This window comes from Melanotaenia boesemani, chromosome 1 (genome assembly GCF_017639745.1).
Source record: "Melanotaenia boesemani isolate fMelBoe1 chromosome 1, fMelBoe1.pri, whole genome shotgun sequence".
Lineage (NCBI taxonomy): Eukaryota > Metazoa > Chordata > Actinopteri > Atheriniformes > Melanotaeniidae > Melanotaenia > Melanotaenia boesemani.
Window position 1 is genome coordinate 25,500,425 of NC_055682.1, and position 17,931 is coordinate 25,518,355.

Below are 17,931 nucleotides of genomic sequence, written 5' to 3' on the forward strand. Positions count from 1 at the left end.
GGAGGGGGTTGGGAGTAACACAGCAAAGACGGGAGATGGTGGAGGAAGAAGGGAGGTGGTTTTGAGGTTGATAAATACAATGTAGCTTTGAGAAGAGTAGACAAAAAGAAAACAAACAGCAGGAAGAGAAATGAGCAGGAGGGCAAATAACTTAGATTCATGTAAACCTTTAAGTTAAAAGAACGTGAATGAAATGCATAGGGTGATGAATGAAAACATAATGCTTGTTACCATCCAATCAAAAGCTGGAGAGAGTGGGTGGACTTTGTTGAGGCAGGGAAGTGATTGGCTTTGTTTGGAAATGAATGACTTTGCAGCTATGAGAATGAAATTTTATCGCTGCAGCTGGAACAAATGCTCAGTTCCATATGAACTGAGATTAATTGCTTTTCAAGAAGATTAGAGATATATTATTTATTAATATATTATTTTCCAATCATGAAGTCCAGCATTTGCATACCCATCAATGCATATGTGGTTTAATCAAAAAAAAAAAAAAAAAAAAGGTGCCATTTAACAAAAGATATCCAACATTTCTAAAGCAGTGATGATCTTTAACAGCACCAGCTGAATGTTGACTATTGTTAATCTTTCTCTTTAAAGTCTGTATATCTGTGAGCAAAGATGCTGTGCTGTGGTCAGACATTTGTGAACAGAGTACAAAGGGAAGAAAAAACACCCGGAGAGAATTAAGTTTCTCTGGAGCATGAAAAATATTTATTTTTAAATGATAAAACAGCAGCACTGGCTCCCTCCAGGAAAACAAGGTAAAGTTTTTCATGTACAGTGAGCTCTATTGAGTCTAAAAAATATGTTAAATTAATCAGGAAACAGAAGTTTATGTATGGAGTTTATGTTTTCTAAGAGTTAAAGGAAACAATAGTTTTCCAAATCTATATAATGCAGAGAAGAGAATAGCTATTAAATAACTGGTTAAACAGTTAAACCAACATGACATTATGAGTTTTAAGAAGCAGGTAATCGATGGGGATGATCAGGTTCATTTGACTTGATTAGATTTTACTGCATATGTGGCTGATAAATATAATAAATCATAACTCCAGGTCATAAATAGTAACAAAAAGGCCTCTCTATAACCTTAATTCAAAACGAGGGACAGTGAGACTTTTCTGCTTTGAAGTCAAGAGACACACCACTTGATAAATATTCCACACTCACAGCAATGGACTCTAAAAAAAACATATTTATATCTTTCTGTAACAGGGATACAAAAATAAATATTAATGAGTTATAATGCTTAAAAATATCTTTTTACAGACTGAATGCCTGACCAGGACTGCACAGACGAGACAGCAAACCTCTACATGTATTAAGGGCTTTGTCCCTCTGAAGCATTTTAGTCCTCAAACTCTGCAGCATATAGCACCTGCTGAAACTTCATCCTCACCTCCATCCTTTTTTTAATTGTTAGCCTCTTCAGTGAGGGTAGTAGGCTAAGCAAAAACAGTTCATCTTCATCTCTGAGGCTGCTGCTGAGGGCATCTGCAGAGTTTATCTCAGTTTCTGTGGTTGTTTGCCTTTTGCGTTTAAGAGAGACCCCAACATCTGGGTGGCTGTTTGGAAATGGCTCCACAGGAGAAAAACTAGTGCTGACAACAGGCATGGAATTGTGCTGCATCTTCTCCTCTTTATCTTGCTCTTTCTCTGGGTCTTCTGCTCTACCAGTTACCTGTGTAGCACAGAAATGTCATAGTAACTGATTTAACACAGATAACAACACACACTGGGAGCGGGTGATCACAGAGACACGGTCAAGTCTCTCGCAGGATCTTCTCTTTACCTCAAACTGAGACAAAGACTTATGTCATCTGAAATCATTTCTAAAAAATATTTCTTAAAAGAGGCCTTTCTGTAAGAGTGGATTTTAAGTATAACATAGCTGATCAATATAGCTGTTACATTATTTGTTTATCACAGATGCATGACAGAAAATGTGACAAATTTATGTTTAATCTACATTTAACAGTTTTATTGGCAATGGTTAAAAACACATGTGTAACTGTGCAGCTCAACACACATTACACTACAGTTTAGATGCTGAATAAATGCCCAAAAGTATTTTATGTTGCATCCATTTATTGTTAGTAGCAAAGCAGTGAAGCAAAACTTTAATGTGCATGTATATCTTGTCATTTATTTTGTAAAAAGCTCTTTGGAAAGCAAAATATTATATTGCCAACTTAAAAATCCCTTATTCAGTCTGGTTTAATTTTTTATTTAACATATTGTTTATTTCTTATTCTTCTTTCTTTCATCAGCAGTTACTGTTGATCATTAATATTTATTAGAGTATTTTTTAGCTTTACTTTTCCACTACACTCAATCCGACGGGGCACAAGTCTGACTCTATGAATTTTAAAATCTATTTATCAAGTACTTCAAGTATTGATTTAAACAGCGCTAAGAAATTTAATTTAAGAAGATGTTAAAAAAAAACTTTGAATTGATGTTTGAATATCAAAAAAGCTTAAATAAACAAACAAACAACCGTTGATAAAACAACATTCATCTATCGGTCTGTCTTCCTCGAACTGCGTTTGTTTTGAAAAGCCATAGACGGAAGTTGTAGAGGTAGCTAGCTGCAGAAAAGATGGAGCTGGATGTTTCCATGCACTTAGCTTTTATAAAACTGAAAAACTGATACTGTATGTACTACTTCTTTTTCTTTTCGTTTACCTATTTTTTCATTTTCTTCCCATAAGTTAAATTAATATGACAGTAAAATCTGATTACGTCGGTGTTTCCATGGCCGCCAGGCTAACACGTTAAATAATAACATGCCACACTTAAGGGCAGCCCATTGACGGGGCAGACAAGCGGACACACGCACCTCCTCTGACTCCGCCACACCAGGTTCGATTCGGGGTCTGACATAAGCGTTCAGCCAGCCCAGCTGGCTGTACAGCACTGGGACATGTCTTTCCAACGGGTTGTCGTCGCCATCTAGCTGGAGGATGTTTCTCTTGGCCACTCGTTTCTTCGCCTTACAGAACTTGTCGCGCAGATTTTTCCATTTTACCTTCAGTTCGTCCTCCGACTTTCCCATGGCGTCAGCGATTTCTTTCCACGATAAATGCCCTTTCAGGTTGTCTTTGTAGTCCCGGCGTGACTGGTCGTACAGGTTCGGATGATCGCGGATCAGCTCGGCCAGCTTCTTTTCAGTGACGTTCATTTTGCTCGCAGATCCGTTCACCGCGAAGTCCCTTCGTCTGCAGACAACGACCTCGGTTCGTTTCCCGGCAGGTTGAAGTCGTCAGAAGGAAGTATGGAGCTCGAACAGTTCAAAATAAATGTTCTGGCATATCTGTCATTTCCCCCATCAGGCTAAAGAAAAAGATACATTGTGTTTAAAATTGTGAACGTAAACTACATTTTAAATCCCCAAATTGTCACATCTCTTGTTTTTTATTAATGATCAAATTAAATCAAACCTTATTTATAAAGCGCTTTTCGTGCCAAATGCAATTCAAAGTGCTTTACATGATAAAAACAATTCATCATATTAAAATAAAACAAGCCTTCACACACCAAAATAGAAAACACAGCAACTACAAAAAACACACTTAGTCTCTTTCACATACGCAAACAAAGCAGTCCACCTTCCATTCTGCACAAACATGACTCCCTAATTTCAGTCTCTTTGCTGAATGTAGGTATAAAAATACTTAATGTAATAAACATCTGGCTTGATGCTTCTGTGAGGAAACAATATCTTGGGGATCCGTCCACACCAGTAGCCAGTTCGCCAATGTCTATAGAGGATGCCACCATAGCAACAATCTAGATCAGGGCCATTTCTCAATACCAAGTACACTTAGAAGGCAGGCTGGGGTCCACACTTCATGGAATGATTGGTAGTCATTCTGTGAGTGCTTTTAAGAAACATTAATAAATAAATAAATCTACATGCAGCACATAAATGAATACCATCATGACTGAGTAAGTAATTGTAAAATAAAATAGCATTATTATTAAACTTCCTTCCATTTACTCCATCATCTTTTGCTTTTGCTATTTCACAATGTTATGAGGCGATATGTCTACAGTGCCAGCCAAAAGTTTGAACACAGCTACCCATTCTAATTACCAAATTTTAATGATTAGGTGTATCCAAACTCTTGGCTGGGACTGTATACATGTATATGTTTGTATATACAGAAAGGAATAAATGTACACTTATAATTTATATTTATTATATTTCTAAGTCATTAATGAACTCCTCCTTGTATTGACTTTTAAATTTATTATTATTATTATTATTATTATTATTATTATTATTATTATTTAATTTATTTTATTTTTTTACTTATTCTTTGAGCCCAGGCCACAACATCTAAAAGGACATGCCCAAATTAAATGAAGAATTGCTCTACAGTAATAAGTTCATTTTGATGTTCTTGGTGTCTAGGGACATCTCAGAATCTCAGAGAATATTTTCCAACTGTCAACAATTTGCATCTATTAGTAAGCCTGCAAATAAAACAGAGAAGAAAAGTGGAATTTCTATCCTTGCCTTTTTTTTCTATTTGTTTGGTTTCATTCTGTTTGTTTTTCTCTCTATTTGGCAGAAGATAACAGCATGCTAAGAATGATTCCAAGCACACAGATGTCATTGTTATGTGACACTCATTTATTACATGCCTTAATGACAGGACAATAACATTAACAGTTTTCACGACTTATCAAGGTGTCATTGTTCCTACACTAACACGCGGTTGTGCTTCATGTCTATTTGCACTAGATGGCACATTTGCTCTTTTCCTTCATCTGTGCTGTTTTGTCATTACTGATGACACTTCAGTAAATCAGGATCTGGTGATTATGAGTAAGTTTTTTTTCTGCCCTGAATATCAAAATAATTTGAAAAGATATTTAAAGGACTAGAAATGTTGCATATAGCTTGACAATCTCCAAAATGCTTCAAGGATCACAATATTTTATTTAATCTTTTTCTCACTATGCGTGTGTGTGTGTGCATCTTTTTTTTTTCTTTTTTTTTAACATTTTCATTTATGCTACACAAACTTAGTAGTGGTAAGCTAAAATCAGTATGGCTACTTATGGTGCAAACTTCATAATTAACATAATTGCTATCAGAAGGCAAATGGCTTTCTAAGTGCATGCTTTGTAAACAAAGAAATAGCCTTGAAACATACAACTGCTCATTATGATAAATCATTACAATGGAATGTGCCTTTTATTCTACGAATAAGATGCTGTTAAAAATGTCTAATTTTGCAGCAACCACATTTATGAAAGCAAACACAAACACTTGCTGTCCTAACCCTTAGTTTTGTTTATATTTAACTGTTTATGCAGCCTGTTAAACAGGGGTTTGGTGTGGCACAACATGATATCATCAAAAGCCAGAATTAAGAAAGGGCTTCAGTAAATTATTTTAAGTGGTAACCACGTTTAGACCACAAGCAGGTGCAACATGAGAGCATCAAATCAACGATCAAACACTGTCTGTGCTGGGGGAGTTTTGGTTCTCCTATGGGATTGCACATTTTGAAAAGGACTGCACAATGAATAACAACAATTACAAGGACATCAGTTATTATTGTAGGGATGTCACATGTGATAGTACACCCTGTTATAGTGACTATTATGGCACAACTGTCTAGACAAATTACACAGGTTCTATAAGAGGTGGCAAAGTGTTATTACTATGATCTATAAAGTCAAAGCACCTTCATTTAAATTGCAAAGAATTAGATTTAACTATTAAACATAAAAAAGTTTCTGTTCTTGTTCACACAGAAGCAAATCAAGATCAACATTTATGTCCATTAAAATAATTTCAGTTTATGACTATTTATGAAAATCTTTAAGCATAAAATTAATTTAATTTGTGTCTTTCCTCTTTGATTTAGCCTGGGAAAGGTAAATAATAACTGTGGCACACTCTCAGTAGAGTACTGTTCCTGCATGAGCTGCAGCAGCAATTTTTCTTCTTTATAACCATGGACACATCAGCAAGATCTTTTAAGAGTTGTTTTAAAAATCAGTTTGTCATTGTCTAGAAGTTTATTCATTCAGAACTTACATAAGATACACCCTGTATCAGTGTAATAAAATGAAATTGTTTGATGTCTAATATAAAAACATTCATCAAGTTCAACAGTTGTAGCAAGTGTCTCTCTGACACACAAAATTTTGATTTGCAGTCAATCAATTGCAACAATCTGTCGCCCACACTGCTGTCGTCTATAAAAACCATTACCTAGGGGGAGCCAAAGGGGCTCAGTCAGAGGGGCACAAAAGCAAAACAAGCAGAAAACATCTAAAGACAGTGGGGTTAGTGACAGGACAGCTTACTATCATATTGTTTTAAATACTTCTTATCCCATATCTGTTCATTTTGTAAATAGGTTTGGTTGCTTCCAAAACATAAATAAAAAGTAAATATAAATGAATGTAGTGATTGATGGAACAAGCCAACAACATTCAAGAATAAAATCTGTGTAACATTAAAAAGCAGCAGGTCAGTAACATGATTGGGTATGAAAAATGGGAAATTCAATCTGTCAGAAGTTCACTACTGTAAATCACTTAATGAGTAAATAATTGAGCTATATGACAATGTTTCACAGCATTAATTTTTGGATTAATTATTACACATTAAAACATTACATTTTTAAGGGAATCTTGAGAAATCTGTCACCACAAGGGTTGAGAACCAATATTGTATTAAAATGATCTTCAGGCCCTTTGGGGCATGATATTAAAAACAGGTGCAATTCTGCTGTGGGTTCAAACACTTCAAAGAGTCAGTCAGAGCCTTTAAGCACCCATATATTTTGACAAATTAAGCCCTTAAATTTGTAAAGAGGACACTTCTGTGTTTTGACACACAAAGAAGCAGAGAGATATAATTTGGATGTAGTACCTTGGCATCTGGCAACCACCAAATACCTTGTAAACTACAATCTGCCCTTCCTAGGGTTTCTTACTTTGAGGCATCTTGATGGGAGTCATTGTGCCTCTCTCTGCCTGCCAGGCGGTCCAGGAATTTGAACCGCTGACCCTCTGGTCACAAGGTCAATCCTACCAACATTTGGCTACTGTCCCCCACAAATGTTTATATTCTGTACTCTGTGCTTGTCCTCAGCGCTTTGTCAATGTATTATGTTGCACAGTGAACTCAGGTTTCCATTGAGTTTTAGATAAATTGCAAAAAGAGCATTAACTAAGTCTGTTACAGTCCAGATACAAATGATTTTGTTCTCATTATGTTGTCTGTCTGTTGTTTTCCCTGCAGTGGGTAGCTTAAAATCTTAAATTCTCTGGACACACACTTTTTCCAAAGCACAGACACATCCTCCTGCAGTGAGAGTGACATATTTATCTTCAGAGGAAAGGAGGAGGCAGAGCAGAGCAAGATACACAGCCTAAAAACAGACTCCTGTCAGGTAGGCACAGATAAATCTGTAAGTGAGTGTCAGTAAACCAGCATGAATAAGCTGATATGGATCAGTATAAAGCCAGTATCTCTAAACGGGAAGTTTGATAGGATAAATCTGTAACCAACACTGCTCTTGTTGTTGCCAAGGTGTTGTCAAGGAAACAGCAGTTTTATCTTTCTCGTCTAGACCTGATAATCTTAATATCTGCTGAGAAGAAGAGACATTTTCCAGTTTGAGTCATCCCCTGGTATTTTTGTGTGTGTGCGTCTGTGTGTCCTGTTGCAGAGCAGCTCTTTCCCAGACCAGTGATAAGTGTCACCTCAGTGGGGGCTTTGACACCTGGGCTGGTGCAAAAGTGGGGTGGTGCAGGGGGGTGGAGTGTGAGAAGGCTGGGGTTCACACCTCATTGACAATATAGATGATCTTCTAACTAACCTCCTAATACCTAATACACACTCTGAGGATTACAATGAATGAAGACACAGTCAGTATTGTCATTGGACCTCTAGAGAAGAAAAAGAATGTTCATACTTCCAGATTAATGACGTTTATCGTATCTTATTATAGGAAAGTCAAAACCAATTCCCTTTATTTAACATTACTACTACTAAAGACCACTTCTTTTTCATTGAAAAGTTACCATTTAACAGAACATTTATATTTTGGGATATTTGAAGATAAAGTTCCCATAAAGACACCAGCAGATAAAAGTAGAAAAAAACAGCATTGCTTGGAACTGTGTCACCATTCAATGATGCCATTTCTAAGTAAACAAGCTGTGTTTTAGTTTCTGCATAAACAGATGATTGGTCAGCTTGCTTCAGTTAGTTTTCTTTCACAATTTTTAAAATTTGTGTGGTCGAGTTAAATGCAGAGTGTGGAGGGTTGCACTCATGAAGGCTTGGCTTTTTTAAATATGGCTTGACCTCCACAGAAAACATCAGAGTACAAAGCATGCCATTTTTACCATACTTTTGTCATATCTGTGTCATGGATCATGCGTAAAATTAGCAATGAAAAGTCCTCTTTTTCTTTTTTTGATTTGCTGCTGTTCATGGCTTGTGACACACAGTGCTGCTATTGTTTAGTTTGTTATTATTTATATTCTTACTAAGTGTTCGATGTGTAAAGGAAGAGGTCCCAAAAGACAGAGTGGATTCTGTTCTGGTGGTTTCGGGAACAGAAAAAGATTGGGGGAAAAAAACAAAACAGTCTTTTGGAGCACATTAAAAAAAGTCTTGGTGTCAAACTGTCACCACAAACAGCCTTATTCATTCAGGCCTACATTTAGTAATCAGAAAGTTCACAAGAATTGCTCAAAATAAGCAGGAGGCGATACAAAAATCAGCTGAGGGTCTGCATACTGTCAGTATGTCAGTCTTTTACACCCTCTCACCCCCTTTACCCCCTCCCATCACACATATATACACACACATACACACACATCCTCTTTCTTTTGACAGATTCATGCTAAAGAGAGATTGGGAGTAATTTGTACTATTTAAGACTTCGTCGAGACTTCGCTCTTCCTTTTTTACTCTTTGCTCTCCATCCTACTCATCAACTGCTTGTTCAACAAAAATGTGAACTTTTTACACAAACCCTGTTGCACACAAACATAATACCATCATACAAGCACCATAGTTATAAAAACTACCCTTCTCATTATCATTTATATTGTGTGTCATGATACATTTTCCCATTCCTGACATTAAGTAAATATCTGTTTTATTTATGATTGCCCACTTGAAAAGGGCAGAGTGTAAAGAGAAAAAGTTTATGTAAAACAAAAACAGGAAGGACACTTTGCCTGACTCCATTTTTTGGGTGAGAAAAATATCATCTTAATGTGAGAAGAAAACCAAAATTACCCATTTTCAAAGTTGCCAACTGGGTGTGGGCACAAAAGGACAAAGGTACAAAGCAGAGTGAATGTGTGTGTTTGTCAGTTCCATGCTAAAGGGAAGTGTCTGGGCTTATCAAAGGGCGGGATGAGCTGACATGTACCTGCTGAGAAGTTACCAGCTTTTTTTTTACTGTGCTGTTACCCCTTCACCACCACACACATACAGCGTGTGTGTGTGTTTGTCTGTGTTAGGGACAGTTATCTTATCAAACCCTCTTTTAAAGAAGAAGTACATCACAAAGTTCACAAGGAAGCATTCAGTCTGATTTGTTCACTGTGAAGTCATAAGTACGTTTCCTAAAATATACACAGCTGGAAAAAAAAAGACCCAACAGGTTCCACCCTCATCACACACACATACACACACACTTCTTTGCTATGATCAAAGTGTTCCCAGTCAGGGATTTACAGCCATGTCTGTGATTTACACGAAGGAAGACGCCACAGTGCTGTGATGGTCTTTAAAATGTGAGTTTAACGGCTGCCTTGTCCCATTTCATTTCTCTGATCAATTTCAGACTGTGATACTGTATCTATGTTATGTTTGTTGTTGTTCTTTTACATTTATACTTCCCAGAGGTGAACTCAACAACATTGTACAAACATAACAGAAAATTTGGCAGAGAATATGCAAAAATACATAAAAAATTTTAAAAAACACAAATGGAAAAGACATAAAATTTAGCAAAGAGAAACATTTCTGGTCGTTCATAAAAATGCACACAAAATTAACAGCAAACAGTAAAAAGTTAAAAAAAAAACGACTGGGAGTTTCCAGTGTCTGTTGGGCAAAAGGCAGAGTACAACCATACTCCCTGGACAGATCACCTGTTCATCACCTGATGGTCACTGTATTTTCTTAAATGTTGTATTCTTGATTTTGTTGTTTATTAATAAACTATTATTATGTTAATTAGACGTGTTTCCTGATTTATTATGTTAGACATTTCACGAGAAGCCATTTTTTTCTTTTAATGTTTTTGTTATGGTGCTTCATGAAAGTCTTTTTCTTAAATATTGTTGTTTTTCTCAAATGTTTTTGGCTTTGTGGTTGTCTTTATGTTATGCTTTGTTGTGAATTCTGTGTTGTCATGTTTTGCCCAGTGATGTTGGCCCCGAGAGAAATTCTGTTTGTATTCAGAAGTTTGTCAAAAGTCTTTACACGTGTGTGTGTGTGTGTGTGTGTGTGTGTGTGTGTGCATGTGTCACAGATGCAATTATGTGTGCTTGTATCTACACTGTGTAATAAAAACAGGACAAATATTTTACTTTGTGGTTCTGTCTCAATTAAAAACACCTGTTGCTCTCAGTTTGGCACAACCAGGATAAAACTGGCCACATCCTGAGTGCCTTATGGTTGCAAACAGAATATCTAAATAAATAATAAATAAATAAATCACCTGCAGAGCCAAAAAACAAAGTAGTGCACAAAATAATGACAAGATAACATATGTATAACAAGTCATTTGTCACAAGGTGATGTGCTTTAGATGAACTACAGATCAAAGCAGATTTCTGAAGTAATTATGTCTCAGGAGAATGAGGGAATCTGCATTCAGCTTTTGGACTTCCTCATTATCCTGACCTTTGGCCATGACCCCCTTATCCCCACCTCCATAACCTGCCTCCCTGTTAACCTGGGCGTCATGCATGTGGCCCATCAGCACTTCAGAGGAAATCCTAACACAAAGTCATCTGTGGAGGGTTAAAGCGTTACTGAAAGACAGAATGAGTGAGACTGAGCAATGCGAATGAAGATGGGGGAAAGGAAGAAAGACCCAGCAGAGTCAAAGTGCAATGATTTATGCATTAACACATGAATGTCAGTGAGGCCTGGAAGTTTCAAGCAGCAGGGGTTAGAACATGGTCATGAAACTGATGATTTAGTTAAAGGGAGAATCCACAGCAGAACAAAAGATTTTTTTCTTTGGATTCTAAAACGAGCAAAGCTAAATAAAACTTAGTTTTTGCACTGCTAACAAAACATGGACAAATTTGTGAACGTGCCGTGAGCAAATGATGAATCAACAACAGAAATTTCAACTACCAAAAAAGGACAAGAAAATGTGATAAGACATGTCTTATCCTGGGCTTGACCAGGTAATGGTCAAGTTATGGTAATGGCCAATGGTGGGTAATGAAGAAAGACCACGTGTGTCTTATGTCTCAAAATATTAGCATCTGACAGTATGAAGCCACTTGGGGACTGCTTATCCTGAACATAAAGAAAAGCCTGCTGATTACTTTAGAAATACACTACTCAACTGACATATGTTGTAGAGTTGTTTTACTAAAGCAGCATCCATCTCATTGAAAGCTCAACTCACCTGAAGTAGTTAAAGTTGTAGTATATAGTAGTGAAGTAGTATAATTCCTTCTGCCACTGACATGGCTTTAACTATAGTAGCAGTCAATAAACTGAAGACTATTTTGTGGCACATTTCTTCATATGTTTCTTTGTAAGAATCAGAGTTTATTAGAAATTATGAAGACATTATTGTTGTCGATGAAAAGGGGACCCTGCAGAAAAAGTTTGGAAACCACTGGTTTATGGGAACATGAGATAAGTCACTTTGGGACAGCTCTCCAAAACCATCAGATTACACACTACATATCACACTCCACTTACAAATGAAGGGATTCACTGTAGTGATAAGGATTTATTGTAATGCTAGAATTAGCAAATTCTTGTTATCGTTGCTTAACAGGAACACTTTGTTTTCTTTCTTGTAGACTCTCAAGCGAGAAGATGGATTTTCTTTTCATACATTGAAGTCGAGTTTAGTTTTTACTTTGAAAAACAACAACAAAACAAGAGTGACTAAGTACAGGAGATGAAAACACCCTCTGCAGAAAAAATTCTAATGTACTCACTGTTTTAACTTAAAAAAAAAAACAAACAAACTATGAAAAGCAACAATGAATATGTGCTCAGTTGAACTGAGCCTCACACTGCTGTGAGGCACAATTAGAGCACAATTTCAATTTAGCAATATTTCACAATTTTAAAAAAGCTCAACAGTTACGTGACATTACAACAATTATTCGTATAATTTATCATATTGACTGGCATCAAACCTTGCTGTCAGCCAGTGTTTTGGCTAAATGATCACAACAGGCAGCTTAACTTTACACTGTTGCCAAGTTCAGGTTTCAGATTTTTCCACCTCTGCCAAAAAATCCTGCTTGCCACACATGGAGTTTACTCTCCCACATACACTGTTGACAACAACGGTGAGAGCTAAAGCCACAGACATCTGTAAAGATGACTGCCACAAAGTAAGAGACAAAACACTTGAGGGTTTTTCTTCCATTTCTCATTATTACAATGAACAAAATAGCAGATTGAAACAGTCCTTGTGTTCAGGCTGTAAGTACACTGCAGCTCACTAAATTAAATAAAAAACAAGTACTGCAGAGCAAATACCAACACTGTGTCTGTTTGGGCAGATTTTTTTCTTTTGTTTTTTTCTTAACATCTTTTTTATATCTTGTAACCAACCAACACCACACTGACAGGTAAACACAGACAAAAATAAATTCCTGTTTTGAGCCAGGGGAGAGTAAATCAGCTCAACCGCTTTGCTCTAGGCAGAGCTAAAGACATGTATTTGTAGAGAGGCAGGACAGACTGACAGAACTAAGTGAAGTAAATTCCACAAAACCCGCTCTTATTATCTTAATACAGACAGAAGACAAAGATAAAAGAGGAGACAAGATGAAGAGAAAAAAGGAGAGAAAGTGGTGAGAGTCAACAAAACAAAAGGAACATTAAGAGAGGAAGAAAAAATAAACAACCGTTGGAAAATGGTCTGGGGCTTAAAGTTTGCAGTTGAAATACTCATGAGCACACATGAACAGATGTGGAATGCTACCATAGTTTGCATGCATATATCCAGAATGCAGAGGACATTTTGGTTAACCATAACTAGTTGAGTATATGTGGCCAGTAATGCTGTTTGCTGAATATTTTCTATGATACAACTGCTGTTGCACAATGTTACACTCCCACATACACAGAGATACATTGTCTTCATCATGTCTGCTTCTATGTTTTTTCTGCAGCTGTCAGCCATCATAGCTTTTCAGCTGCTCAAGACAGAGCCAAGAAACAAAAAGCAGAAGCTTCACAATCAGGCCTGTGGGATGCAGTGGTATCTTTACCCACTGAGAGACTGCAGAGGCTGTGGGCACCAGCAGACACAGCATGTTTAGAAATTCTATCTGAGTTTGATTTATAATACGAGGATAATTCCAGTTTATTATAACGAGGATCTTGTTTTCATAGGGTGATTACGGGAAAATTAAGCTTGATGAAGAAAGAAATAAGCAGTAAGATGTCAGCCAGACTAAATAAAACCAAATTAGAAATACACCAGAATCACCATTTAACTGTCAACCTGAAGTGTAATATTTCAAAAGAGTGCCGAGATATGAGATTAGTGGTTTTCGCATGTGGAGCAAAAACTGAGCAGCAACCTCCCATTCTGGAAAATGAAGCCAAAGTAAAAGTGCTGGAAACTGCAGTTTGTTGAAAAGCCATTCAAGGCTGCTTCCAAAAGTCCATCAATCCCTAACATCCTGATCCTAGTGGGATGATGTTATGGTGGCTACATGCATGTTTTATATAGAATCACTGGTGGAAATGGGACTAAACAACTACAGTGGATATTTAGATCGCATTAACACACAAAGAAGAAATGAAGAAATCAAAGGGATAAAAAAAAAATCCCATTTTACCATTAAAACGTAAAAAATTTTACTTGATCCACAACACAGTCCTTAATACTTTTACGATCAAGTTTACCACAGGAAGAATAGCAGCAGCTTTTGGCTGCAACTAATGGGAACCCAAACAAAAATGAGAAATTAAAAAAGAAAAACAAACAAGAAGTCTGTCAGATTGTAAAGTGCCTACATTTTTATAAGCATATTCATCGGGCAAAAATAGTTTTATATTATTCAGTAATGCTGTGAAAAGGTGTCTTTGAACTAATGTTTCATTTAATTCCATTTTTTATTTTATTGAGTCATTCCAAACTATGCTCTTTTCCTAAACTTAACCAAGTCATTTTGTTGCCTAAACGTAAACAATGGCTGTATCTCAAAACTATCAAGTCAAATCAAATCAAACTTTATTTATAAAGTGCTTTTCATGCTGAAGGCAACACAAAGTGCTTTATCATTAATCAATATTGAGAAGTATGTATGCTGTTTTCATTATTAGTAAATAACTACATAGCGTGTAAGCCTGATGCAAGAAACACTGTGCTGTGGACCCTATAAATCTTTTCCTGATAAATTGTAACACCTGAGTTAATTTTTCCCATGATTATCAATTTTTATACATTAAGAGGTAATCACGCAGAATACAAGTTTTAAATCTGTATACTTACAAATTTGTATGTTCACAGGATACACTTTCCCTCAAGGAATATATGTATATATATATTACTTCAGTGTAAAGAAAAATCACATGAACAGAACTAAGTTTACAACTTTTTGATCAAACTTACATATTACTATACCTTTTTTTTTGTTGTTTTTTTGCTGCATAGATCTCAAGTTCATAAAAACAGAGTGTCCTCCATACTGTATCAATAAATAATGGAAGACAAAACATAAAAGGATATGCATTATGTATGAGCTCATTCTTATGTGCACATGCTAACAAAACTAGGAATTACATGGAACATAAATCTTGCAAATTCCTTCAAGTAACCTGCAAAATCTGGGGCTACATGAAAGTAGTCGTGTTAAAACAGTGACTGGAAACAAGTGGTTTAACACCACTTTTCTAATCCACTGTCACAGATGAGTGCCTATTTATTCTTTTCTCAATAAAACAAAAAATATTACAGTATTACATTATGCTTGAGATATAGTCCATGCAAAAATAAGAGATGCCGTGGTTTATGGATTTTTAAGTTGTTTTTGTTAATAGTTGAATTTCTAAAACTAAGCTAAAATTTTTCCAGATAACCAAATAGCTTATTGTCATAAAAATAAATTAATGAATACATGTTTATCTGTAAATGCTCTGCATCTGCAAATGGTTACTGCTTTAATGGGGGAGTGAAGGAATCGAAGAGTGTGCTACAGGAAAAAATCAAACTGAAAAAAGATAATAACATAAACTGCTGTACAACTAGAAACCATATGTGACAATAAGTAATTTTGGACACTGTTCTGCATAACTTTGTATTTGTGGGAAGACAGTTTCTGCTCTCTGTTGTGTTGCTCTCTAGTCTTTCTGCACACTGAGAAAGACACACAGACACACACACACACACACACACACACACACACACACACACACAAGCGCCACTGTGACAACTCACTGAAATGCAAATTCAGTTTACCATCCCCTGAAATCAATGTCAGAGTTGCTCTGCAGGAAAACAGGCCATACTAGTTTCAGTAGGTTCAAATGAAAACCCCTATTTTAACTTCTGAATCAGTTTTTGTCTTCACCAGCAAGAAAATAATGAAACTAAGTGTGTGTTATCTGGTCAGCTGTACTAATAAGTTTCCTTTAACTTTTTACTGAATATGGTATAAAGAGATTGGAAAGATAGCGAGAGGACATGACATGGCAAACACAAGGGGAAACACACGCACCCATATACAAAAGAAGAGGGGGGTCCCATGAGAGGTGTCTCGCAGGAGATGGGGCTGACATATGGCCAGCACACCACTGCATTGGGTGGGGCAGTGTGAATGTGTGCGTGTGTGTGAGGGTGGGGTTGCTGAATGGTCTGATGAGGGTGCAGATGAATAGACCAGTGGTTAGAGACAGTTGAAACTCAATATTCATTTTCACTGTTGCCCTGCTGCTGTTTGAGTGTGTGTGTGTGTGTGTGTGTGTGTGTGTGTGTGTGTGTGTGTGTGTGTGTGTGTGTGTGTGTGTGTGTGTGTGTGTGTGTGTGTGTGTGTGTGTGTGTGTGCCAACAAGTTTCTTAAACTTCTCACAGAATAATAATTGCTGGAATGGTTTTTCTGTATGACTAAAAAATACAAACAAAAACTTTAAATTTGATTACTCATAATTGTACAAATTTCAAATAACAAGGAATCATAATATAATGGAGGAACAATCGAAATGTCAAGTGTCTAATTGGATCATTTACCCCAACTTACCTCATACTTGTCATTATTGTACAACAACTTAATTGTACTGTGTTTTCTTTATGGTTCGGGAATGGTCCATCTGGGTGATGGACACAGTGTCCTCAGCTACAGTATAAACAAATCTCACTGACTGTAGACACCAAAGGAGGATGGGATGAAGTAGGAGCAGGTCGCCTCGGAGGGTCAACCTCATTTCATCAACATGTGGGAATTCCTCCACTCTGCCAAGCAATTCCAAAACATAAACACATACAAATACACATACACACAGAGAGACACATACACACACAGAGCCAGGGGTTGTTTGACGGAGTATTTGACTGAATGGCCTATCGTCATGGTTACAGCAGCACTCCATCAGTCCATTCATGGAACAGATGGCCGATGTGCAACAGGAGGCATATGTTTCAATGAACACACGCACACACACACACTGCCTTGTATTCACATAAGGACAAACACACAAACTTGCAGTCTTCTTCATGCACATACACACACACACACACACACACACACACACACACACACACACACACACACACACACACACACACACACACACACACACACACACACACACACACACACATGCATGGATGCACCCCTGCTCAGAGGGAGGGTATTGAACAACCAGCAGCATATGTTCCACTAGTCAGAGAGCATTCATTCAAGGACAGGCGGGGGTGGTGATTGGGTTGGGGGCTGTGGTGAGATGGAGGTAGGAAAAAGGCAAGAGAGCAAGCGAGAGGGATGGATAGAGGTGAAAAGAGATAAAAGGAGGGGGAAGAAAAGGGAGGGGGAAATTGATTGGAGTACAGCAGGAAAAAGGGGGAAGTGGCCAAATAACTCCTGCCCACCGCTGGAGCCAAACACTGTGGCTGCAAGTGCTGATGTTGACATGGTATGGAAGAGTGAGGCCACACCCTTGTTTTTTTTTTTTGTTGTTTTTTTTTTTATCTTTGTTTGTTTGTTTTTTTTAGGTGTTTTTAAGTGGTAATTTGGGATTAGTTCACAAATGATAACAAATAAAGAATCATCCCAATTGATAAACAGCTACATTAGTACAGTGGCTCTGACATGTATAATGAAACATAAGATAAACGCAACATCAGACAAGGCCAAAGATCACCAAAAGTACAGCATTAACTATAACTGCTTATTCCATGGAGCCTATTCCAGCAGCGATTAGGCAAAAGGCAGGGAACACTCTAGAGAGGCTGCCATTCCATCAGGCAAACAGACATACATTCAAATAACCATCACTAAAGCCAATCACCAACTACCCCAGTATACACATCATTGGACTGTTCAAGAAATCCAAAGCATAGTTTGTTTTAAAAAAGCAAAACCAGTCTAGAATTAATAATTTTTAGTCACTAGTGGATTCTCTCTCTCTCTCGCTCTCTGTGTGTTTAATTACAGCATTTCAATGGAGATTACAAAAGGTTCATATCTAATCCAAAC

General features: G+C 37.0%; 1 protein-coding gene across 1 annotated transcript; it reads right to left on the minus strand.

The window, feature by feature from the left end:
• Positions 1-526: 526 nt before the first annotated feature.
• On the minus strand, positions 527-3,452 carry LOC121638455. The gene is made up of 2 exons (XM_041983268.1): positions 2,852-3,452; positions 527-1,690 (listed from the first exon to the last, which is right to left on the minus strand). The coding sequence occupies exons 1-2, from the start codon at positions 3,191-3,193 to the stop codon at positions 1,358-1,360; spliced, it is 675 nt and encodes a 224-aa protein (XP_041839202.1). The 5' UTR covers positions 3,194-3,452; the 3' UTR covers positions 527-1,357.
• Positions 3,453-17,931: the final 14,479 nt, after the last annotated feature.